The sequence below is a fragment of the Anopheles arabiensis genome, chromosome 2 (assembly GCF_016920715.1).
Source record: "Anopheles arabiensis isolate DONGOLA chromosome 2, AaraD3, whole genome shotgun sequence".
NCBI classification, from domain to species: domain Eukaryota; kingdom Metazoa; phylum Arthropoda; class Insecta; order Diptera; family Culicidae; genus Anopheles; species Anopheles arabiensis.
Genome location: NC_053517.1, coordinates 42,918,202 through 42,945,354, shown reverse-complemented (window position 1 = coordinate 42,945,354; position 27,153 = coordinate 42,918,202). Strand labels below are relative to the sequence as shown.

The following is a 27,153-nucleotide window of genomic DNA, read 5'->3' as shown; positions in this document are numbered from 1 at the left end:
TCGCAAATAAACACAAAATAAAAATAGAAAGTAACATTCGGTTCAATTTTTTATAGACTTATATTTTTCGCTGGCTGTAGCGCAAATGTATATGGATATAATGGTTCAATACCACTTTTTAAGCGGCGTTGTTCTAAATTGCCCCCATATGCATCCTGGCCGTTTCACATTGGTTACGCACATTTCTCTCATATGCATGTGGGTTGGTAGATTTGTTGGGTTTTTTTGTTTACTCAGATACTTGCGTTGGTTCAGTATAATGTATAAAAAAGGCTAAAAAGTAAAAAAGACACCTCAGAGCTAACTGTATGCGTTTTATACAAAAAAAAAACGTTCGGGCTGCATTACGTACAAATGTATACCGTTAAACGACATTTTGGTAGAGGTGCTGGTTGCTTCCCAACCTATGGCAGAGTTGGTGGGTGGGAAGGAGTAATCCATTGCTACCAATATTTTTCGTTTCCTACCGTTTTCCCTTCTTGTCGCGCATTGTCCTCGCAAACGGTGTAGGAATATGCACACAACGCACACAGCACAATTACCCTGTTTGCTGGTGGTCTGCTTGTTTCTTTTCTCGTTCGATTTCTATCACTTGTTTTACACATATGGTCTTTTCTGTAAGTTCTCCACCAAATGCTTCACTCTGTGTTAGTGAATATACCTTCCGATTACATTTCTATTCCTGTTGTTGTTCCTATTTACAAACCACACTATTTAAAATGGTTCCTTTCAACTTTGTTTCTCTCTCTCTCCCTCTCTCTCTTTCTCTCGCTCTCTCTCTCTCTCTCTCTCTCTCTCTCTCTCTCTCTCTCTCTCTCTCATACACTCTCACGCAACGGCACATGTTTTCCGTATTTCTTCCCATTTTTGGGAGTGGTAATTTTCACCCAGCCCGACATTTCCTACTATTTTCCACAGTATCACAGATTAATTGTCCTCGGTTAAGAAAGTTCTCGGAGCCTTTAAACAATAGAGAAAATAAAATTGAAGAGTGTGCATTAGACGTTAATAAAAAAAATCATGTTTGATCTAACTGGAGCGCTTTAAAAATGTAAAGGACTAGGTGGTGCTGGTGGTTAAGGTTGGTGGCGGAGGTGGTGCTGGTGGTGGTGGTGGTGTTCGAACACAACAAAAAATTCCCTATCGAATGATCTTCTTCATCCTCCTGTCTGTTTCCAATATGAACGATGATCGTTATGATGGTTGAGGTCATTCGGTGTCTCTACGTCTTAAGTAAACGTACGAACAAATCATGGTCGTAGTTACAGTTTTGGAATAATCTACGATCGTATAAGAATTGTATGCAGTTTGTGTAATCTCTTATTCCTCACTGAGGGAAAACCCAGACCTGTCAAGATTAATCAAATTGTCCTAGCTTTCCGTACTTGGTTCAGCATTTTGCAGTTTCACGAACTGTATTCACTTTATTGGGTTGTATCTGTACCTTTGGACGCGTGTATTCGTCGTCGACTAACAGCAAATTGTACGTACACAGTCCAGCACACAAATAGAGATGGAGACTGTGTTACCTGAGTTTAAATATGTGTGTCCTATGCGGAACTGGATATCTGCCACAGCTACGTTATTGATTACATTTGTTTTACAGTTTTTAACTCATGCCGCTCGTGCAGCACCCTACTACATTCGCATCGCAATGCTATCCTTCTAGGATTTCTCTGGATTGATAGTATCGTTGAAGATCTGGTACGGCTTTAAATCCGCCATCCTCTTCCTTAAATCAGCCATCCTAAGCGACTCACGACCGTGCTGTGCACGATCCTAGAAAAGTTATTATCCTAGTACAGCTAGTAGAATACATGCACACACAAACATACATACATCCTCTACGATCAACATCGACCCATGGAGAACGGCACGAGAAAATGCAACTTTCTAAGTCGGTGTGCTTTCATGCGCATGTGTGGGGTGGGGTGTGTCTGTCCTAACATCCATTGATGATACCTTCCACCAGTTTTGCCTTCGTCTGCGAGTTGAGCCCGTTCACGGCCGATGCCTTCAGCAGCAAGCTGCCCCCACTGCCGCCCAGCGATCCGGGCGTGTAGTTAACGCTAATGCTGATCGGGTGCAGCGGTGGCATCTGGAGGAAGTTTTTGCTCAGCAGATCGATCCCGTTCAGGTAGGGCAGCAGAGTTTCGTAGTCCACGTTCAGCGGGATGTAGAAACCCTGCGTGTGGCAGGCAAAAATCGGCACCGGATGGTAGGAACTGGGATGGTGATGATGTTGCTGCTGTTGCTGCTGGTGATGGTGATGTGCAAAGGCGGGAGTCGCCGTTGGTCCCAGCGCTACCACCGCACTTCCGATCGACGATAGCAGCTCGTGCTTGATCTCGGACGCGGGCAGTGGCGTCACCGAAGAGGAGGACGAAGACGATGACGCTGCCAACGGGTGGCCATTCCTAGCGAGCGCCAGCTTTTTCTCCAGCGGCACGCACTGCTCCGCCGCCCCTTGCTGCTGGTGATGGTGGTTGTGGTGGTGCGCTCCATTCTCCATCGGACCTGCTCCCGGCGATTCGGCCCCATTTCTGACAGGAGTGCTGGGCAGCTTTCGCTTCAGTGACAGTGGCTCGTCCGTGGACGATGCCACGGTCGACGACTTCCCGGTCAGTGTGCTCGTGCTGGAGGACTTGGAATCGGCCCCGGACATGCTGCCACTGCTACCGTTGGTCAGTGGCGAGGCGCGCAGCGAGTGCGGCTGCTGATGCATATGCTGATCCTCGTGCAGCGACACCGGGCTGCGATCGAAATCGGTCCCGTGCCCATTTTCGTGCGTGTCCTGCGAAAACCGCTGCTGGATGTAGTTCTTGAACTTGTAGCTGTTGTGGCTGTGCTCGTGCTCCGGCGAAGCGTGCTCCGAGAACTTGCGCATGCGGATCGTGCGCAGGACGCTCTCGTGCTGGTTGATGTTGTTGTTCGTGTCTTGCTGCAGGCTGGCGCCGGTACCGTTCGGGCACAGCCGGGCCGGCGGCGACGGTGCGTCGTAGTCCTGCGTCGAGTGGTTGCTGGACGTGTCCAGATGGTGCTGCACGATGCTCGGCGCAGTCGAGGTAATGACGGCGGCCTGCGGCGGATTGTTGTTGCTGTGCGTGCTGCTACTCGTGCTCGTCGCACTGCGGAAGCTCAGATCCTTCACGTCGTGATGGTCGTTGCTGCTGTGCTCGAGATCCGACGGGCAGGTGAGTATTTCCCGCAGGTGGCCCAGCTGCCCGCCTGCAAGATAGATGGGGCTGCCACCGTTTGCCAGCTCCGTGCCGCAACGTGTCTTGCTCAATTCACCTGCGGAGCGAACAAAAAAAACGGGTCACAACCAACGGACTATATCAAAACACTTACACACGCTTAAACACCTACCCTTCATAATCTCATTGCAGTGCTCCTTTAGGTGGGCGACCATGCGAAAGCACATCTCCTCACCCCGCTCGCGCATCATAAACTTGGCCGCCTCGGCCAGACACTCGTTGTACCCGTGGCGATACTGCTCGGCACAGGACGACTCCCGGCCGCACTCCTGGCTCTGCAGGTTCTTCAGGTGGCGTATGGCCATCTCGATGATTTCCGTCTTTTCCACCCGTCCCCGACCTTTGCGCATGTACTGCTGCGGAATGAGTCGCGAAAGGTCGGCCAGGCAGGAGTTCATCCGATCTCGGCGCCGTTTCTCAATGATCCGGTGCGACAGTGGATCTTGCTGCGGATGGAGAAATGGAACACGATAGAGAGCATGGTTAATGTGGTTGTTTTGATTTGGTTTGACATGATTTTGGATGGATGTTTTTTGTTGTTGTTTGCATGAGAATTCTATACATAAATTGAATGCAACGATTCTAGCGATTCTAAAATGTATGTGTTTGCCAATCAGTTCATGCAATTCAATTCACGGGCACTAGCAAGACAGACGGATCAGAACTGTTGTTTTATGCGCTCGTTCAATCCCAAACGGTGTCTGAATGCATGTGCATGTTCGCCACCGAATCGTTATTCATTAATTCGATTGATTCCTCATGTCATGTCACGTGAAATGAAACGCTTGATTTCGTGCCACGGTACGAAGCAGTAGTTTGTTGTTTTACCAACAGGCAGGGAACGTGAGCGGAACGGAACGCGGATGCAGTAATTAGTGCCGACTGTCCGACCGCAACGAGGTGTGACGCGGTGACATCGATTAAGGTTTGACGTGTTTCAATTGATAAGACAACGGTGTCGGATCCGGTGATGTACCGCTAGCATGAACGCTGGCTGACTGATAGCCGAGCTGTACTGCTCCGCGTGCCCCCATTACCATCGATACCGGCGATAGCGCCCGGTAATCAATGCTCCAAAAGACCTCGACTGGAATCTCGTGCCGAGCCGCGGGAGCTACTCTACCGATACTAAGGGCAGGATGGCAACAGCAGATAATCACGTGTCGTTTCTATTATTTCGTGCACGCTTCTCACGTTTCTAGATCAAGGAGGTTCAACAGCAACATCTATTTTAAGATTGGTGCAGAGAGGGGAGGGGAATAGCAGTGTCCTTCCTATTGAGTAGCTAAGTGAAGCCTTGACAAGATGAGCTCGGGGAATTCGATACGAACTTGGACAAGATATGGATATGGACTACGAATCTTGGTAGTAAACTATATTTAGTTTTTTGACTAATTTTGGAACTAGATAGAGTGCACTATAAACTCTCTAAACTCTGTATTTAAAATATCTTTATCTACACTATGTTCAAGATGCTACACCCAAGACATTGCGGTATAAAAGGGAAATAAAATATGCTATAAAAGATTTAAAAAAATACTGGTTGGTAATCCAAGTAGGATTTGAAGCGCGCCATACTAATCACCCTGATCGTAATATGATGAGCGGAAAATGGAACATAAATCTGTCTAGTCTCGCCTACCCGTGATGTTTTGCCCCGTCGTCCTGGTGGAAAATCGGCATCATCTTCGCTGTAGGTGGTATTGTTGGCGGAAAAGTTGAGCCCCGGCTCACCGCAATACGTGTATCCTGGCACACCAGCCTCACTGCAACGAGCAAACAGAGTAATTTATGGTTAGCAAATGCAGAAAAAAAACTATTCAAATATAAAAAAGAAGATATCTTATTTTCAATAGAAAATAATTCATTTTGCCTGTTTTATTCTTGTTCGTATGAAAAAGTCATAACTTTATTGCTCTATTGGTTTTTACTGCTTTCGTATGGCTAAAGCAATTTATTATACTGCCTCTCTCAAAGGTTAAAGTGTAGAACATCGCCACCCAGCACCACTTCCTACGTATTGGATGTTCTCCACCATTGCTCTGTTGACCACACATTAAACTACATTGTTGCGCTGAGGAACACCCTTTGAAGGTCAACGTTAAAATTGTAGAAATATACCGCGTCGAAACGAAGTCATCTCATCATTTTCCATACCGTCCCACATATAGTACAAAAATCATTACCATTATCCTGTCTGCTTTGTCGCCTCCTCTTCAAAACGTTGCTGCTTTTAGGAAGACGTAAAGGTTGGAAAATATTTTATACGTTTTATCGGTCTTTATAGAAATGCAGAGGTTCACTCATTATTCATTATTTTTTATTCAACCAGCAGGAGGACTACTGGTTGCTACCTTTAGATGGTTTTGTAGTTTAACGGAAATCGAGGTGATTTACATTACGCTACGACCATGCGCAAACCAGTCCTTGCCGAGCCTGGGGAAGCGGTGGAACCGGAAAGGCTTATGATCGGCAGGGGTTTATCAGGGGTCAGGTCGGGTAGGTTTATGATGATGCTAAGATGAGATCATAGGAAAGACAAAGAGCGTGACGAAGAGCACGGGTGGCTTCAATACTTTCCTCCCTTTGCTTCTTGCCCTGTGTGAGGATGAGTAATGCAGCAGGTTGCAGCGCTACGACACACCACCCACCTCGGCATCGTACCCATGTTGGCAAGCGTTGGAGCATCGGTTGCCCTAGCGGTTGATGACCCATCGGATAGGCAGCAGCGCACAAGCACTGCAACAATGTGTCCATTACGGCAGCAACTAGTCAGCAGTGCTGTTGAGCGCTCGCTGTCGCTAATAAAACCCACACTAATTAGCGCACGTTTTACCGACAAGCCGTATCGTGCCTCCGATAACTTCTTCTGGACGTGGTGTGCTCCAGGCTGTTGGATCATGGGCAACCGTGTCAAGGGGTTCTCTTGTATCGCTGCCAATGTTTTGAGCGCGATGTGATTAATGTGTGAGTGTGGTGATACTTGCCCATCGAAGCAGGTAATCTTTGGCTCCACACCCTGTCGCTGCACTCTTTGCTCGCAAACGCATTAGAAAAGTGTAAATTTTCTAGCAGTTGTCGCGTTGTCCTGCCACAACGACTTGCATCGCCAACCGCCAGCCCTACCCTATGCCGTCCCACGACCGTCATCGATCCACGCGTGATACTGCCGCGTGAGCGCGCCTTGCGAGCGTGAGACTTCTAAAGCAGCAGACGTGCCACCGGGCCATCACATTATCAACAACGCGGGCAGCCATCATGCAGTCACTCGGTGACTCATGCACGAAGTCACACTTTCGACAGCATGAGATTGAAAACGGCTGTCGCTTCCTCTTCCCAAACCGCGTGCGCGGGCAGCATCCCACCGAACCAAAACAATAGGTCACAAGGACAGCTGGCTGGGCCGGCGAGCCGGAACACGTGAACACGCGCGTGCTCCAGTTAATGCGAATGCGTTCCTCGGCATCCTTTTGTCATGCTCCGCCATCGAAACGCTCCCGGCTCGTCCCCGGGCACAACGCGTATGTTGATTGACTTCAACTTTGTTTGTTACGATTTGTTTTGCTCTCGCGCACTGGAAAACGTGAACCATTTCCAATTGTAATACGACCGGCTAAGAAACGGAGCGAAAACAGGGAGAGAACAGGAGGAGGGAGAAATAAATTATACAAACTTCCAAGACGGCACACAGCCCACGTGCTCGGACCGAACGCGCGCGCACACACTCTGGTGCGCTATCTAGTTGCGATTTAAATATATGCTCTGCCCGTTAAACGCGCCAAGCTTTGCTTCTGTTTGTGCCGTCGTCTGCGAGCCACGATAAAGGCCATGCTTCCGCGTGCGACACTGGGGTGTCCCTCGGGCTAATGCTAACCCTCAACCGTACACCCATTGGGTTCTAAGGCACCCATTTACATACACAAATTGTCACATGTTTCCGTGCGCCACGCACAGACCGGCGGAGAAATGCTGCACACACACACACATGTCCCGGTTACGTGTCCTCTGTGCGGCAATGGATGGAGCAATCGGGAGTGGTAGATCAGGAATTTTGGGGAAACGGTTCTCGTTTGCATTGCGCAACGTGCCAAAGGACACAACGTGACCGAGCACGGGCATTTGGCTAAGAGTGTGTGTGAGCAAATCAGCCCAGGCTCGGGTGGTCTAGAATGTGGTCAAAGTACACTGGCTGCCGCTGTCGACCAGGACCGTCCAGGATCTCACTTTTAAATTCATTCCAGAGCATAGAAAGATTTCGTGCGATTTAACTTGTAAACGGTTTAACGGGGTTCCACATCACATGTTTTGTTTTTGCTGTGTAGCCCATATTTTTGGCCCATAGCCCACCGCACGGTGTTGTGGAATAAATTTCCCACTTAACTGTGCGTCGAAATAAATTACACCCAGCGCCGTCACATCAGCTCGTCTCGCTGTATTATTCCAGCAACATTTGAAATGGATGGGAACAAACAACAGCGCTAGTATCGGTACGGACATCGGCTTGTTTTATTATTGAATTTTAAACAAGAAACTCAACAAATAACACTATGAGACACGCAATTGTAAGTTGTGTAAACGAAGTGTTTTAAACAACCGACTTGTAATGCCTAAACTCTTCATCTCTTAGAACTGTACAGAGGCTCCAACGCTCCATTTCAATCAATATTGAGATTACCCATCGTTTTACTGATATGCATCCACCGCGTCTGTGCTTTGTTTATAGAGAGAGAGAAAAATCACAGCTTGTACCACCCTTTGGACCTTCTTCTGTATTTGCTAAATTCATTAGTCAGCCATCAATGGCATCGTGGCAAACGCAATTCGTGCCGCTTGTAAAAAATTTAAAACAAACATCCCTCTAAATTCGCTCGTGTCAGCATGCACTCGTTTCCCTTTTTTTTGCGCTGCTGTTGATGCCATCCCCAAGCTGACAACGAAAAATAGAATCGCGAACGTGTTTCTTCGCAGGCTGCATACTGCCCCACGTTTCGATTGGGGCAGTTTGCGCGTTGGGGGAGGGCGCTTCGGATTTGGCAAAACACGCCGCCAGTCCGCCAGTACTGTTACCTTTTGCACGGGAGAGCATCGGCCTAATGACGCCGTTGCCAAAAAAAATCCCCACAGAATGTGCTGTTGCACATATGTATACTCACTACTTTTCTCATCTCGCTTCCTATGGCACGCATCTTAGCGAGGCTCAGAAACGTTGTATCGGGTGTTGTATACCATCCGGCGGTGGCGAACGGATACAGATCGTTTACGTTGTCCTGTTCGATGGGATATCATCACGTAGGGGATAGGAAAATAGGGAAGTATAAGGACAAGAGAAAGAGAGAGAGAGATGATGGTGCACATTGGGGGTGTTCTGCCTCGTGTGTGCTATTTTTAATCATTCAAAATTATGCACACATAGAGATTGTGTGTGAGAGAGAGAGCGAGTGAAAGAGTCGACGCGATTAGGGGTGATGCCACCCGAACGAACACACTGCAGACAACACAAGAGTTGTAAAGTGTTGAGGAAAAAAAGGCAAATGAAAACGAACTATTTGAGCAAATGCCAACAAACGTGACCAACGAGAGACACTCGTCAGCGGACCCTGCCTGCCGCCGCCATTCCTGGGCCATACCGAACGTGTGCGAGAGAGGCGCTGGCAAAACTGTAGCGACAGATCCCTCCTGCCGAAGCCCCCTTTGAGTTGCTCTGAATGTTGGCATTTCTTACACGAAAGCCAATGCGGGCCGTTGGCATCCACCAAAAGCTGGCGCTTCATCACATGTCGACGAGGAGCCCGGCTCCCCAATGAGGAGAGGAACAGAGCTTCAGATTGTATGTCCTCGTATGCGCTTATCTACGGTTTCACTAGAACAAACGACTAAAAAGCTGTACTGAAATAGATTTATGCTATTATGTCGACATTAGCGCACATATGTTCACTAACTTTGGCTCATTTTTGAAACACAGAGCTACTATCCTTTACCCAAGGATGGATAACGCCTAGCATTCTTCAAACGTAAGGCGACGTCGCCAGTACCAGCTACGTTTAATGCCGATTCAAGATTCCATTGCAGCGCCGGTCGGTAGCGATGGGAAGATGTTTGATGAGGCGCGGCCATGATCTAAAAATGGAACCGACACTTGGCGCACCCGTCACGTCTTGTGTGTGTATATGTGTGTGTGCGTGAATTATTTTAAAGTATGTGTGTGTGTGTGTTTATGGCCACATACCGGAAGCTATTTTCTCTGCTAGCTATCCGTTGCTCAACTGCTCAGTTGTGACTATTTTAATTTGCCAACATTCTAATATTGCAATATCTATGAAATCCAATACATGTATTTGCACAAAAATATCACACACTCTTCTTCCCAGCGGGTCACCTTAGTGCCTTACAACATGGGTCCACCTCACGCAACGTCCCATGCGCGAGGATACGAACGCAAACGAAAAAGGCGCGTCACGGTACGGTTGTTAAAATTAAAAATATAAAAAAATAAGAGAAAAAAAAACAAACGGTTTCGGAAATAGAAAGGGCGCGGCCGAAGCGTCTAGAACGATCGCAACAACAATCGACAAACGACATTGCTAGATTGTGCGTCGACTGGTGACTGATTCATTCATTATGTTTGCCCCTGACGTACGTAGGAATCGAACGTCCTGTTTTGTGTGAGTGTGTGTGGCCTGGGCACGTGATCGCACCAAAAATGTCCGTGGATGGTTGTGTTCGACGATCCGAACGAACGGTAAAACGCAAGTCCAAACGCTGTCTCAAAAACAACCTGTTGCTTTCAAGCGTAAGAAAAAAAGCACAGTAGGAAACTATTTCTTCCGCAGTCTTCCGCCTAAGGCGGGCAGTTCGTTTTCGTTTGTTTTTGCTTTAATTTTCCTCATTGAATTAAGACTCTTCAGCCGCTGCTGCTGCTACGTGTTGCTCGCACACAGCTGTAAATACAGTTTTGTTAACGTCACCGTCCGCTTGTTCACCGGCCCATGGGGACGGATCCGGAAGTGGTCTCGCGAGAATAAATCCGCCTTCCTGCCATGTGCTGCAGAACGTCTCGGCACAATGGCCGATCGTCGTCTTTCTTAGCGCCCTTTACCTTTACCGCCCTGCACTGTATTGCCCAAGGGAAGTTTTGCACGACACACACGGGATGGTAACGCGCTAGCTCTCGTAACGTGACTCCTGCTAGTTGCACTTCTTGCACTTGCATCCGCCAGCTCCGGCCTACGTACAACCTGGCCCACAGACAGAGAGGGAGAGATCGTGTGAATTTTCTCGCGAGTTGTACGTGCGTTTGTCTGAATGCGAAAAGGGAAAGAGGGGAAACCAATGGTGGGATGACAGCGATGCGACACGGGACGTGTGCACGTCAATAAACTCGTCGAAGGTTACCGCCGCCAGCGAAGTGCATCACGGCAAGTGTCGCCGGTTGCGTTTGTCGCGCATACACACAGCGACGGTGTGTGTGTGTGTACAGGTTTGTGTTTGTGTGCACTTTATGCAACTTGCGTTATTTGCGTTGAGCGTGGATGATCGGTCTGGTGCACTCTTCGTGTGTAATGCATTTCCTCCGAGGCATTGTCAAATTAATTATTTGTTTAATGTTTGCCACTACTCAAGAGTAACATTGTTAAGCAGTGGATAATAATCCATTTATGCTTCCTAATCATGTTTAAGCTGGTTTTGATGTGTACCAAATGCTTTTTTCCTACACATTTTCTATGCCAACACGGTGCAGACGGATAGTACAAATCCAACACTGCCCCACCCCGATCGGCGTGTTCCTACGCGGAAGCAAACAGCAATCCGCACGGTGGCCCCGCGCTACACCATCACCACCGCAAGTGCGCACTCACGTGTCGGCTGCATCGCACCCAAGCGTGTGCAATGAGTCGTGCAGGCCCGGGGGAGCGAATGAGCAAAACAAAACCACCCAAAACACCCGCCGCGCGCCACGCACCACAAGCCATCCATGGTCGGCGGGCAGGTCCACCGGCCGTCTCCACCGTTCTGCGCGCGTTCTTTCTTTTTCCGCATTTACGAGCACGCCAGCAGCGCAGCAGCGCGCCTTTGTGCTGTTTGCGCTGTTTGCTGGTGTAGAATTCTTTCGATTCGTTCGTCAACACACCCACGTTCGCACAAACAAACACACACACACACACAGACCGGGGTGGGCCTACCGCATGGAACCGTCCGTGCGGCCACCACCCTCCGAAACGGCGCATAGTGGCCCCCCTAATGTGTGCCATGGCGGCGTTTCGCTGTCGGGCAACAAGTGTTCGCTAAGGCGGTACCACCCCATTAGACGGGTGTGTGTGTGTGTTTGTGTGCGTGCTGCGTTTCTGCTCTCTTCTGGCAGGCGTTCGAATGTTCGAGGGATTGGTGTACACACAAAAAACACCCCCTAACCATGCACACACACACACACAACAGCACGGAAAATAAATATCCGTCAGGCACAAACGTTGCTGCTGGCACGCCAACCCATTCCTGCACGTGATAGCGGCGTGGTGTGTCTGTTGGTGTTTCTCCCCCGTCCACCCCCCCCTCCCCCTTTAACTTTTTTTCCGTTTAGCTTCTCAGTTTTGCTCGCCTCGTTCTCGTTTGAATGTGTCGCGTCGAATCTACCGACGTCATGCGCCGTTAAATTACATACACCATGCGGCCAATAAGCCGTCCGCGAGGAGAGCTTAGCTCGCGCGAGCGGACCCTCACCCCCGCCCCTCATCCGCTAGAGCTGGGACGATGATGGATCACGATTAACGCAGATCGGTGGCGTTGCATGCCGACGAAACAGCAGTCACCACTTGACTGACATGGCAGCACTGTTGGCGCACGAATGGTGCCGGTTACCGTTCTTTATAGGACATTTTGTGAGAGCAACTTTTACTTTACAAATGTTTGATTTGTGTACTTGAATGGATATTCTAAAATTTCAATTTATCTAATAAACTATTAGACAGCGTTTTCTTTATATAAACATTATTTTTAATCATTTGTTACAGCATACCTCAACCTTAACACCCTTTTTCTGCGTCGGTTTAATCCAGCATTAAAAAATTATAACGAAATCAATTTAAAAATCTTTCTTTTTACAACTAATGAGTTTTGCAGGAATTGAATTTCAACAATAGAAAAACAGACACAATTTTCAAGTGATTCGTGTGAGCATTGTTGGTCGCAAAACAAACCAATCTTGAAGAAAGTTGCAAACGCGCTCTGAGTTCAATTTCAATCCCAAATTGGGATGTGCTGTATGGAGTGCACCCACGACTCCAATCCGACTCCGACTATAGTTAGTTCGATTCCACCTCCGGCAAAATGGAACTACTAGATCCGCCCGGAGTCGGAGTCGTTCGGAGTCGCCCGGAGTCTAACGGAGTCGTGTGGAGTCGTCCGGAGTCGTTTGGAGTCGAACGACTATGAATGATTCTGACGACTCCGAACGACTCTGAACGACTCCGGACGACTCCGGGCGACTCCGGACGACCCCGGGCGACTCCGGATGATTCCGGACGACTCCGGATGATTCCGGACGACTCCGGACGACTCCGAGCCTTTTCGGACGATTCCGAACTCCGGACTCCGGATATTGCAGCGCGGACCTACCTTCCGGAGTCGATTCCGAATTTATCGGAGTCGGATCGGAGTCGACTCTGGATTTTTGCCAACTTTACCCATCACTAATCCCAATGCAAAACCACTGTCTCCGTTATGTTTGATGCAGCTGAAACGAAGCGAAAAAACTTCAATAACACTCACCGTACGAGCGAGCGCACCATTTCTAGCAAAGTTCTCACCACCGAACCGACACAAAGTTTGCCTGCCTGTGCATCCTAAGTGTGGCCACCATTTCCGCTCACTTAGACGCTCCAACCGCAAGCCCACCCCCCCTTGCACTTGGCTGTGCGCAGTGCAGGCAAACAAGATATCATATTAATTTATTTATTTATTTACATTCTACCGAGCGCTACGAGCCCACAGATCGCTGATGGATTTCCTGTTTGTGCAAGCAACCCCGGCCCTCCCCCGCTTGGCGACAATGTTTGTTCGGGCCAGTAATCCCTTCGCGCTGTGCTTTGGATTTGCTATTTGCACGCCCGCAGCTCTCCTTTATCGACATAAATTAATCTCTACCACCCTCCTTGCGGGCAAAAGTTGAAGAAGAAAAAAATTGCAACCGATTCCAACCCTGTTCAAACTTACGTGCCAAGCGGGCTGCAATTGCCAACCGTCCCTATTGCACGATTGCATTCCGTCACGAGCGCATTTCCGTGAGATGCAGAATGAGAGGGGGGAATTTGAGCACTTTTTCGAACCGGGCAAAGAATACAAACTGATCGAACAAGATCCCGAACGAACGGTTGGGAGTTTCTGTTTCTTTTTTTTCCCTACACGACGGTGTTGTGAACCGGTTTGTTTTTGCTTTTTTCAACCATCGATCCTTAAAGAATGTAACAACCGAGCTGTAATGTACAAACAAACCATTTTTTGTTGCTGGAAACCACAGCATTACGACGATCGATTGCCGTTGACCAGCTGCATTGATGTGGCCTCAGAAGTTCATGCTTAGGACATTTTCCAGAGTATAACAACAGGTGTGTAGACGAAACTGGAACCAAAAATGCAATGTTCTTGTTTGAATATATGCACTTCCAGATCATGTATTACCTACGACTCTAGCTTGTTTGCGTAGGTTTTTGGGACAAGCGAGGCTCGAAAAATTCTTCGCCCTAGGGCAGGTCCACTACAAGAACGAGTATTATTTATAGCCACACAGAGAGAACGCACATGCGGGCGCATGGACTTTGATGATCATATCAGTACTACACTTGCAGCATTCAAGCCACAGCTGAGCACATGCTTGTCCAAAGTCGAACGGCCCTCGTCGTTTTGACAGGTTGGAATGTGTACATGCAGTACGTGCAGGGAAGTAGTTAGCCTTCGACTTCCTTCCGACACTTGCGCTGCCGGTACCGGTTCTGCCGAGATCGGGAAAATTTAAACCATCGCCATACCACACCACATGGTTCAATTATACGCCAGCACTCTGTCTTTGATTGGTGGCAGGCACTGGAAAGATACAGCAGTGACGTTTCCAACCAGCTTACTTTCAATTCCTCCCAAACACTTGGCAGCTCGGTGTGGTGTATTTGTTTACAAATCATCTCACACCTGCCATCCCGAAGTGCTTTCGAATGAGCTAAATCAATTTGTCGATCTTCTAGAAGAGAGCATCGATGCACGTGTCTAGCTGATCGTGACGGGCTTATGAAGCTACGTCCACTTGTGGACACAACCATTTAGCAGCACTCCGCAGCCCCGGGCGAGTTTCCAAACATTCGTTCCGGCTACAACCTTGGAGCGCGAGAAGGAGACTAACGCACATGTGCAGCAGTCTGGTAGTGGATCTGCTTTTTTTTGGCACTAAAGACGATTACACAGGCGCTGCAAGGGAGTGGTGGAATGGAAGTAGTAAATATAGCACGGGTTCGAAGAAAATAAAACTCATCCCAACGCTAATCAATCTCCAATGCTCGGCTGGCCTCGTTCGAGTGTTGCTAAATAAAAGTGGCGAGCGATGGAAATACCAGCACCGTCATTGTGCGTGACTCTCGCCGCGTTACATTGCGAGGAAAGCAGCCGACGACAATGATCCAAAGGGAAAAAGAATGCTCACGTGATGTTACATTTGGCGGGTGAGCTGACCACACGCCCCAACATTGCCCACCCCAGGCCCGGGGGATGGTAATTATGGCGAGCGAAAATATCTTTAGCAAGTATCCGCCCATCGGCACGGGACAGGTGGCAGGGAGGCGGCAGTGTTTGTCCTTTCTGGCCAGTGTGCGATGTAAACATTTTAGCGCACCCCGAGGTGCCATGCAACAGCCACATGGTACATTCTTGGGTCATTTTCTTTTGACTTTTTTAGTCGGTCGGAAGGTTCTGGTTGGAGGACGGAAATAATTTTCCTGGACGATGGCTGTCAGGTGGAGGTTACCGTGTGTTTACTTTAACTCGAAACGCTGGCCCTCAATGCCTCAACGGTGGAAGGTTTTTCATACAAACTTGCACTCTTGGCTGAAGGTTGTCTTACTGGTGCTTGTTTTGGGAACTGACGCTAAGACATTGGGTTGTATACTTGCCTTCGAGGGAATAATGTTGATGAGTTTTCATAGAATCATAAAAAAGACTCCCTTAACTTTGATGACTATATAAAATTAACACTAGATAATTGTAGAAATGTATCTCATGGAACTTTCTGTTTTTGTTATGTTTGACGTATTATTTTTGTTTTAAAATTTAAATTTTTGCCATCTACTGGTCCTCGATCTCTTCTTGAGAGAAAAAAAAAACCTACCTCTAAAAACTGAGATCTAATAGCTAAGCGTGTGGTTTATATTTTAACATGGTTTAAGGCACCAGATGTCAAAATAAATATGAAATTAAAATATCATTCCCCAACTGTCATCTTCCAACTATCAAACGTCATGCATCTTCTGTTTCACTACATTCTTGCCCAATGTTACAAGCAAACACATCCAAAACGTTATTCATATTCTTCATCCCTACCCAAGAGGATCTGACTGATCTACTTCCTTTCGTTGAACCGGATTGATCAGCATTAAAACGGCTCGTGCAAAAAAAACAACTAACTGACAACTAAATTTAACGGGTTGAATCATCCAACTGCCAACCTTACTATGCCCAGTAACTGTGCTTCAAAATGAAGTTCAAGATCTAGCCAGTACGCACCGACCCGTCTCCGGTATTTGCCGGAGCACGGAATCAAGAAACAACTTACCCCCTTACAGCACCCGTCCCAACCCGCACGAAGAAACCCCCGACCCCAAGCTTCGCCGGTCAACGTTTGCGATCGCGCGATGACGCCGTTGGATTGATTTTAAATGGCAAAAACGTGCGCCCGTGCCTGTTTGCGATCAGCCACCGTTGCCGTGTGCGCAGGTTGCGTCTCGTTCGAGTGGTCCCACGGCCCCACTCTCCCCACGCCAGGTCGGGGCGACCTGAGACTAACGTTCCGGGCGTGTATTAGCTTACAAAAGAGCTGCTTAAAGCTGTCCCTTCACTTCTCTCCCGGTGGAGGTGTCATGAGAAGTTCAAATCGTACTAGATTGTATATAATTGGGGTGTTTTATAAACAAAATATAGAGTGTTTTGTTAAAAATAAATCTCAAACCTTCACACATGGGCCATCATATCAGATTTATTATAAATCACCCAAAATTCACCCCTGGGTCCTGTGAACACTAGACACTTATCAATCAGTGCCTTTGTCCATCCGCTAACGCAACTCACTCGTCAAGCGTGCGATCGTGCGAGCGCCAAACGAATGCGAACGCGGAAATTGATCACCAATCGGTCGTACCGTTGTTGTCGTCGTCGTGCCCGCGGACGACAGACCAGCGGAGCAAAAAAAAAATAGTATTACACGCACACACACCGCATCAAAACCTTACTATACCGGTTCGCCAACTGGTGTTATTCATGGTATGGGCCGTGGTATTTGTCGCACTCTGCGTCAACGTGTGACAGCGCGGGGTTGCCTTTTTTTGCCGCCGTCATCGCATGCATGCACATTCTTTGTTCTCCCACGGAGCAAAACAGCATAAACACAGCGCTCCCCCACCCGGTGCTTTGAGGGCGGCCAAACGCGCGTTGACCAGCATACGATGGTTTGCGGCGAGAACGCGAACGCTCAACTCATTTCCATAGAGGTGGTATGCGAAATTAAAATTCCGACCGCAAGATCGGATCGGAGCTTGCGTGGACGGGATGGTACCAACCGTTGGCACGTAAAAACCTAAACAAATAGTAGCCGAAAGATATGATAAGAGCAAGCAGCAAGAAAAAAAATAATAGGCGAGACGAATTAAGCCAACCGAAGAAACCACCCCGTGTGCTGTGTGTGTGTTCGTGCGACACACTTGCGCGGCTCCATCGCGCGAAAGGCAAGACGGCAGCAACAGTGTTGCCAGTGCGCCACACAGCGATCATGTGGTATTTTGGGGATTTTTTTTTTTGGTTGGTTGGTAGATGTTGCTCTTGCGTCTTCCTCTTGTCTTGAACTCCTTCGCACTTCGCACCCCATACTTCCTGCCGAAAGTGTTGTTGAGCGGCTCGTGAGTCGCGCTAAAAATAGCCACGGCACGCATGACCAGCATCGTCGGGGCGGTGACCACGCGAAACATGTGCGGATTCAACGCAAACATATTAATCGACCAGTCTGTACGCACATAAAGAATATGTGTGTGTGTTTGATGGGTGTGTTTTTTGTTGCTCCTCCGCTAGATCTTCTTTATCTTTTCTTTTTAACGTGGTATGAGTAAAAAGTGTTTAAAAATCCAGCAACGACCGTTTGCACAACACGCAGAAAAAAGAGCTTTACAAAACGTGATCACTGGTCCGTAGCTAAATGGCAAGATGAGTTGCGAAGAGTTATTTTATCCACCATTCACTCGTACGTTAGATTGTTTTTGCGATGCGACACACATGTACCGTGGAGGTTTGGGTTAACTTATCTTCTTCGTGTTAACAGCGTTCAATCGAGCAATAACAGACGATAGAAATTTTGAACTATTTGTTTAATCGCCTGCAATGGGTGGATTCTCTAGCACACGTGTTTCGTCGTGCATGTGCCTCCATCGTTAGGAGTTTTAACAGCTGCTATGCACTGCGGTGATCTCATACCAATTTTCCACCGTATTATAAACATTGCACGTACTTTGTGACTCAGAAATAACCACCGCAAAGAGAGCTACAGAACTTTACAAAAATCCTTCTCAAAAAGAACGAAGTTCAAATTGCTTGAACAACAACACAAAAAAAAAGCAAACGCTTCTAGTCTGCTGCCGCAGCAACCTAATAGCAGTCTCCATCGCAACTGCGGAAGCATAATCGGCTTTTCCGGCGAACGATTTTGCTTGTGTGTGTGTTGCTGTTGAACGGCGATAGGTTTTTTGCTGTTTGTTGTTGTTGTTGTTGTGCGGCGTGCCAGTAACGGTTACGAGGTTACGGAGTTGAAGGCTGGAAAAACGTATGACCCAGACTATAATTTGCTGTCGGGAAAGCGGCGGCACAAACCCACCACACCGAGCGGACGCAGCGAGCCGCTCGCTTACACACACATGCCGGTACACGTGACGGAAATTTTTTCACCTAACACCTCCCGCCTCCCCAAAGCTTGCGTCCACCGTGCACGAAGGGTTGGGGCGCGATCGGTTCACTTGGCAACAGGCAGCGGCAACGACAACAACCGGTCTAGTTGGAGGCTCTAGCGAGCGGATGGAGGTTGAGTGCGATCGGTTAGATAGAGGCACTAAATTGGTGCTGGATTGAAAAGTTCGTGTCGGACGCTAATAGTGGCGGCATTTTCAGTGGCAGTCTACAAAAGCATTATTCATTTTAGAACTTTGATAGACTTAATTTAGTTAGACTCCTCAAAGGAGGAAATTTTCTTTAATCATTGAAAGTAGCTACTGAGTCAATGATGCTAAGCACCATAGACGCAATCATTCGGAAAAATGTCTGGACGAAGAAAGACCCTCAATATTTGGGAATATTCCCTTCAATGATGCGCTCTATCAGCTGCTCAAGCACACTAAAGACAACGCGGCTATGGCTTGCATACTAGCAGGAAAAGATAAAACTATACTTCAAGTATTATTCCTGCAACCTAGCCATTTGCCAGCAATCAAACGCTTAGTATGGTTTACCAAGTAATAAAACATTAATAGCGATGTGTTGAACAGAAGTATTTATAACCCATCGGGAATAGCGTCATCGCGTTGGCATGTTATCGTTTACAGCCTAACACAGCGTGCCGCACTGACCAGCGAACAAGGATAAAGATAGCGGCAGCTTTCCTTCCTGCCCCAAGGATTCCAGGAAACCCCCACGGCATCGGGTTGGTAGGTTGTATTTTTAAAAGCGGTGGAAAATAAACCACCCACCACACCTTGACGCGCAGCACATCGCGTGACGGAAACGTGACGCAAATAGTGTGCACACGAACGGCACGCGGCCCTAGCATCATGCCGTGCCGGATGTGTTTTATGCTATGCGGCGCAGCCGTGGTAAGCTGACCGGCACTCGGGGGAAAAACCCATTTTCTTCCTCCATTTTGTGAAGCAAAAATGGTTCCAGCTGCATTGCTAAAACAGTCCACCCTGACCCCTTTTTAATATAAGTCTGACAATTTGATAGTTAGCTAATTTACACCAGGGCGCAAAAAACAAGACAAATCCGTCATCGCTTCAAATATTCTTTATCAAAATTACTTGAAGCGCTTGTTTTTGTTTGTTGCGGGACAAAGTCACTACAAGCGCATTGCTAAAAATAAACGCACGCAAAATTATACATGATCATGATAAAAAAAAAACAACTTGCTAAAAATGAGTTGCGCAAAACATGACTATAAATAAAGTGTCGTTGCGCTTGGAATGCCAAGCCGATCGTTACGCCGATGCAGCCAACCACCTGAATCGAATGATGGTCAAACAAACAAATGTAACTTCTTCGCCACACTTGCTATGGCCAAAGCAATGGCGTATGTCACCAACGGTAGAAGGAAAAACAAAACATGCTCGTCATCTTCGTCAGCATTGCACTATCAGCGTTGACCTCTGTTGGCAGGCGGAAAGGAAACGGACTTTCCGTACCAGCTGGAAATGCGAGAGTTCTAGGAGATTCAACTGGTGCGCGAGTTTGGTTTCGGTTCGCAAATTCCCTCATCGTACGACGACGACCGGGACCCCCACCGGTGCAGACCTCGGTGACCTTTGCCGTGCATGACGTAAAGATCGCGTCCCTTTCACAGGCGTAGCTGGGTCGTAATGTCATCTTCCATCCAGTCCAGTTCTCGGCGATCCAGAACCCCATCGGCTCGGATTCGGCGTCCAAAATAGGAATACACGCAAGCGCTAAGAAGCAGTTCGTGATAATGCTTGTCTACCTTTTTTTATGCTTACTCATGTGAATTGGGGGGGGGGGGGGGGTGCGGGAGAGGAGTAGGAGGGAAGTAGAATTTGGTACACGACAATCACACAGTGGACAACACGCGCACATTTGTTTTGTTTTGTTTGATTTCGGTTGGCTGTTTGTGGCTGCGCGTTGTGCGATAAGTTTCGCATCGTAATGCTGTTGCTAAGCATCGTCGGCAACAACGCAGCTCGAAGCATTTCGGTTGCATCTCCGCATCCCGTCGAGTGACCAATAATATTAGGAGCTTCTTTTTTGTTGTTGTTGCTACAGACTGTCAAATTAAAGCTGCACGAAGGACGAAACGGTACGGTTCACCTCCGCGGTGACGAACTAATCGGAGCAGAAACCTCTATCTTGTGCACAAATCGATACCCGCTGTATTTACGATACACCACCGTGCGCAATGCGTTTACCAAGTGGTCATTCGTGCAGTGGTTTTCCGTTGGTAGGACATTCTACGTTTACGCCATGCCGAAACCGGGCAGCAGCGGCAGCAAAACGTCGAGAGCATTCGACGAAAACAGATGAATAAATCTCACGCCATCCGAGCACCCAACCCATCTGTCCAACTGGCGCTCACTCTGCCCGAATCGAGTGTGTGTGTGTGTGTGTGTGTGTTGGTCTGGCTGGCGCGGGACGAGGAATTTGGGTTTTTACGGTGAAGGGAAAACACAAATATACACATCCCACAATGTTCACCCTGCCCCGCCCACGCACTTTATGCTCGATCGGGCGCAAATGCGTGCAAAAATAGCATCCTGCTTTTAAATATAGCACATCATGTGTTGATCAAGATCAGCTACTTGTGCTTCGCACGGCTCAAGTCAGCTGTAGCTTGCCGAGCCGGATCATTGCTGCCACTTTAAAGCCGAGCGAAATCAATTTAAATGATGCGATATTTCGTTACATCTGAGGCGTTTCGGAAGCACTTGCATATATATATTGGTAAGGCGGTAAGGTCAGCGTCGTCTGCAATTAGCACGGATTTTGAAACATGAACCCAAAAGGAACGATTTTGCAACTGAACCACAACATTCCACCAGGGATCGGTGCGGTGAACCAGATAAGCGACCAAGATATAAGCAAATCACACACACAGACATACTAAAACACAGTCAGCTCCGTACATTTCCGGTTGGTTCTTATCAGCGTATCAAAAGCATTGCATCAAAACAGTTCATCAGTCTAGTTTTCTTTTTTTCTTTTTTTTTTGTAAAACCCGCCCCAGACATATAACTCGCCCCGCGTTTATCGATTGATTGACGCGATTCGCGGCATTATCTAGCGACTGGAACACGTGAGACGGGGCGGCAAACCAGTCAGGGGTTTGCATGCTTTATCGCCAAAGCCTATCCGCCATTCTTTCTTGCTCGCTAGCAAGTGCTTCCCCTTTTTCACCATGATAAGCACCCGTAAGCGCGACGTTGCCTCACTCCGATGTCGTTCCCCCTCCCAAATAAATGTTTGATGCGTAAATGCGAAATTTCCTGCAACTACATTAGCACATCGGGCCAGGGCGTTGGAAAGGGTATTTTGCGACGTAGGATTTTCCTGTCCCAGCAGAGAGCTAACGGGACGCAGCACCCCCCAGTTTGCAACGTGTTGCCGCGCGTCCTACCACGGCCATATCAACGGGCGGGCTGACTCATGCGCGTTGATCACGTGATCGTGCGCGGGGTGTTAACGCGACGATGGCAGCAGGCAACAGCAACAAGCCAATTTGCTCTCGAGGAAGATCTCGCTTTGCCTGATTACAACGGGGAGGGGGAGGGTGGAGGCGTTGTTTGCCGTTCGCCACTGGCCTTTACTTGCCGGTTTGCGTGTGCCGTAATCAGCGGAATTGCGATGTGTGCCACGCACACAGTAGTCGCCGCGCTCGTGAACGGAACAACTGTATCCTTCGATTGGGATTGAAGATGTTAGCCAGGTGATTCTGGAGCAGCGTTTCAATTTCGGTTTACCCTTCAGGAATTAGTTTCCGGAGGTTGCTCCGTTTCCAATGTTTGGCGCATTAAGGATCACGTTTATCGGTGACGATTGTGTCGATTTTATTTCAATGATTCTTCCTCGTGAGGTTAAAAACCTCAAAGAACTTTGTAATACGGTCAAGCCGCGTCACTCTAGAGGCTCTAGAGCTCTTAGAAATTACGCTTCGCAGCGACAGCCTCACACAATCTCTCGCTGTTGGACGTCAGCAGCTTTATGCACTCCACAACAGCTAGAGGATGTGCGGACCCGTAAACAAGTGCTACTCATTGCTCCATGATTGGACCCATCACACAGCAGGCACTCGACTCGGGCCGGGTCTGGATCACCTGACACAGCGCGGACGCCAGACAGGCGCTCCTCTCTTCCAGCGCACACGCACACAGCGCCACTTGTCTGGCACGGGACTTGGGGCCCGGCCGATGCACTGGGTGGCAGCGGCACATACGCCCTTTTGCCCGGACCAGTTAACACACACCAGACAGACATCGCACCCCCTCGATGGTGGGCCATCTTGTAAATGTATGTGTGCTGCTTCGTACCCGCGTGCCACACGTGATAACAATTTCTATCACAATTTGTTGGTGTCCATGTGTGTGTGTGTGTGTTTGTATGCTATTATGATGATTGAGGCGAGAAAGGCATGGATTGTTGTTGTTTCTTGGCTCTCTTTCTTCGCAACCTTTTTCACCCGCCCAGACGGTTAGCGAATGAACTCTTATCAGTGCCAGAAATAGCATCGTGTCAACAACAACCAGCAGCAGCCAACAACTTGTAGCTCTAGGTCTTTCCATCCCCATCACTGGACAACCGATAAACTTGGACAACGGGGATTGAGGTTTTGCGTTTGCCAAGTTGTTGCATACCATTGTAAACATTGTAATTTCTTCTTTTCTTCCTTGCACAACACACCGCATACGTCTCGTAGCTTCAAACCACAGATCAAACCGCATGTATTAACAACCCCAACCACTAGCATCGTTCATTTTACCAAGCAAAGTCCTGAACCCAAATCCAGCTGAATTTCTGGCCTTCCACTTGTGACAGCCTACGTGACCGAACTGGACCACTATCGCGAGCGGAAATGGAGTTCGGGTGTACCAGGGCGACACCTGCACAGGGGTCAGCGGATCGCGGTTAGCGTTGGCCACGTTTCCGACGGTCCGCTCTGGCTTTGTGTGCGTTCGCTCGTCGGTCGCACGCACACCGAGACCCCGGACTGTTATCTACCACAACATACACCGAAACCGAACAACGACACAGACAGCTCCGTCCCATTGTTGATAAGCCAGCCGCGGTAACTAGCCGCGAGTACCGATGGCGAGCACCCGGTACTAAAAGGGAGCTGGTGGACGAGGTACGTTACGAGTAAGCTCTTTGAAGCAGTTTGCCAGAGTTTGCCACTCCAAGCCCTGCAAGACATCATCAGCTAGACACATCAGCACAGGGTGGGCGAAAAGGCACAACAAAGAGCCTCATTTTGTTATCGACGGGCATCTCTCTATTTGTTTGTATTAGGACCACATTCCTCCGGGGCCACTTGAAGCCTGGGCCTGGGGGCGAGCGCTGGCTTAAACACCAAAGAGGAACAAAAACCACCCGGCCAACAACCTGACGTCAGGCGAGTCAAGAGGGCTTTTGCTCATCGGTTCACGGTACACGATTAGCACCTAGCAGGGTGGTGCTTTTTGCTGTTGATTTTGCAAACAGGGAAGTGGACGAGGCCATCGGTGTGTCGTCGGTGGTCGGTCGGTACTGTTAAATCCCTTCTCCACTTACACGTGACCACTTGTCGCGCGTTCGGGAAGGGTATAGGGATTGTTGCCTGCTGCACCACAAATAAGTCATCAATAACGTCGTCAACAACTGATGTACTTGCTAAACACGAAACGTTTTAATGTCCTGTATATGAAGGTACAGGTAGGCCACAGAGTTTGTTCTAAATTTCATGCAAATTAAGCAACCAATGATTAAGCAATACGGCCCGAGTCGTTCGTTCTGAATAAAAAAAACCAATGCTTGTTTAAATTCTTGCTTTTTTCTGGCGTATCTATGTGTGGCTGGGTGCGCACAAGTATCGACTTTTCCCAGTTCTCCATTAGCAATGTAGAACTAATGCACGGTTCGCGATAAAACGTCTTCGGTTAGCTGGTTCGCGCAGTTTAAAATCGAGTATCAAATCGATAAAAATACAACGCACACCGTAAGCGCACCAACGGAACACATGGGACGCGCGACACGCCACGGGACGCTTGTTGAGGTGCGGTGCGTCGGCTCTGTGTCAGCACATTCGATCCTCGCGGCACAAAACCGGTCCAATGTTCAAACGGGCCAGCAAACCATACTCGCGTCCGGTCCCGTCCCGCCTCCCTCTTATGGTAAGGGAGCAACCTTGACAGAGGTCAAGAATTTATCATGCAACGGACCCCCGGACCGGACGGGCGAGCTTCTTCGATATGCTGCGCGCTATTTATTTAGTACACGAACCGCACTTCCCGCACATTGCTCCGCAGCGCTCGCTAGACACGGCCGAGGCGCCAGTCGGACCTCGCAGCATCGCGCTGTGACTTCTTGTCTTGTCTATCCCGCAACAGATCATCCGCAGCAGCAGCCCTCGGCGAGTGTGTGTGTGTGACTTACCTCTCGTATTTCAAAGAATGCGGTGCATGACCATTCGCTGCTTCCCAGTACGCTTCCATGGTGCTCTTGGGTTCCGCTTTGCGCTGCAACTTCTCGAACGTTACGAGTACGGGAAAAGTGATCGCACTTGCTGCCACCAACTTAGCACTGCACTTTTCGCACCTTGATCGCACGCCCTGGTACTATGTTGCTTTTTCTTTTTTTGGCTAGATTTCTGTTCTGTTTATGTAAAGTTCACGCTTTACTGGAAAGGTCCGCTGGCACAGCTGTTGGCCAACACCACCTCAGACGTCCGTTTGTTTGTTTGTTGTTTTCACGAACACTTCAGAACAGCTTGGGACACTTGCTTCTACTGCGCGTATTGCCCGCTACCTCAAAACCAGAGACCGTCTCTAGGCGTATTGCGACTCGAAGTCACTCGTCGAGTCGGTACAGGCGCGTACAGGCAGTATCCTGAACTACACTGAACGAGTGCTGAACGAGGGCTGTGAGGCAATTGCTTCAGGTTCTAAACAGTGCGGTGATGGCCGGAGTCAGCTTCTACGGGCTTTCACGGATGCTGCTGGACCGGGTGGTAGTGCGAGCGATACAGACAAACGGGTCGTGCGGTGTTTTCCTCGTGCCGGACCGTCCCTCTATGATGTACCAGACGGAGCAGAAGTGCGTGTAGCGCGGTTTGCGGAAAAACGAACGGACACGTTTGTTGTTATCGAGCAGGAGCGTATTCTTCCCGGTCGCTGCCGCTTTACACATGAAATCCGTTGTGGAGGGTACGGTCGGAATGGAAAATGGAAGAAAAATGGAAAGTGTTGCGTGGCGGTACACGCAGCTGTGTCCAGTTAGGGTGGGAGAGTGTTCTCTCTTTCTCTCTAGGGAAAAGTAGCACGTGCGCCTCACACGAGCCTTTTCTGCTGTACACACAAGGGTGAGCTTTTCCTTTGATTTGACCTTTACTCCACTTCCTGTTGCACACACTCTCTCACACACACACACACAGCCTCTCGCGCAATTGAACAGTCGCTTCTACTTGATTATGTACTTAACACTGGAATTCACGAAGAACTTATACATGAAGACGGTTTTCGGGGACGTTGAGTCGATCGCTAAAAAGGATTGGGTCAGCGTTGCCTGCCCTTCTGCCTTTTGAGTGACTCTTTCTCGCTCTCACTTTCGCTCACGCCTACCCAACCGGAACTTCCTGTCCAGCACAGGACTTCACAGGTGGGTCCGGAATTTCACTGATTTTTCACCAACTATGGCGACACTGGCTATGTTCCTCGCTCTAAACTGGCGGCTCTTTTTGATTGATTTTCTGCTATTTACTCTCCCGCGAACAACGCTTCCTGGCACTGTACGGCAACCACACAAATGAACAAACTTGCACACACAAACACAGACACACATACACTACCACAGAATCGTCTGGCTTCTTGCTGATCGGACGAAAATAGACTCTCACTTGCCGACACGTGTGATTGCTTCCCTTTTTTGCTTTAAATCAATAATCACATCCACATGGAATGGTACACTTTTAGCTCCCCTCCAGCTCTCCCGTACTCGTGGTGCGCTACTGTGCAAGTTTTAGAACTCAATTGCTGCCTCCGAAAAAACCTCCAAATGCACTTTCGTTGAGATCTGCGATACCGGAATTGTAGCTTGCACCAAATGCCTACACACAACACTCACTTAGACGCACACTGCACACATTTAGATACGGCTGGTCTTCAACACATACTCTCACTGCTATTTTTTTTTTATTTTCAACAAAACACCCACACGCCTTACTTTCAGTACACTGATTTGCTCATTAGACAGACTTGCACTGATGGTGCATCTGCAGCACAAAAACACACCGGCAAAGCGGCCTGTAAGCGAAACGGTTGCGGGGTATTTTTCCTCTTCACTCAGCGCACATTACACACATCAGACATCCGGCCAACTATCTGCGGTAAAGGCACAGGGAACGGCAAAGACAGAAACGCTACTAGCGGTCGCGAACTGGTCAGTGGAAGTTTTGCTGCGCACACCACGTGTACTACGCCAGAAGCTGCGGATGAATGTCGAAAAGAGGCGGGCGCTCGCGACTGTCATTGTTAAAATACTCTCCACCCGCACACACACACACGTAAATACGCAAGCGCTTACACAGGCCAGCGTGAGTACACGTTTGCTCCATCGCTCTCTCGCTCGCTCATTCGCTATTTCCGACACACGGCAGTGATGCGTATACAGCGATGTAAAGAATGCGAGAAGGAATTCCGCTCTCACT

At 48.6% G+C, this 27,153-nt stretch overlaps 1 protein-coding gene and 1 long non-coding RNA gene across 3 annotated transcripts; one reads left to right on the top strand and one right to left on the bottom strand.

Annotated features, from left to right (window-relative positions):
* Positions 1-41: 41 nt before the first annotated feature.
* Positions 42-26,952, bottom strand: LOC120902546 (transcription factor cwo). Its single transcript, XM_040311389.1, has 4 exons — positions 24,885-26,952; positions 4,900-5,023; positions 3,370-3,703; positions 42-3,294 (listed from the first exon to the last, which is right to left on the bottom strand). Exons 1-4 carry the CDS (start codon positions 24,941-24,943, stop codon positions 1,943-1,945), a joined length of 1,869 nt encoding a protein of 622 aa, XP_040167323.1. The 5' UTR covers positions 24,944-26,952; the 3' UTR covers positions 42-1,942.
* On the top strand, positions 22,988-24,272 carry LOC120902554. 2 transcript variants are annotated; one of them, XR_005739429.1, is made up of 2 exons: positions 22,988-23,601; positions 23,763-24,272. It is a non-coding gene; the product is annotated as an uncharacterized LOC120902554 (long non-coding RNA). The 2 variants fall into 2 exon arrangements; XR_005739431.1 differs by having other exon boundaries at positions 22,988-23,692.
* Positions 26,953-27,153: the final 201 nt, after the last annotated feature.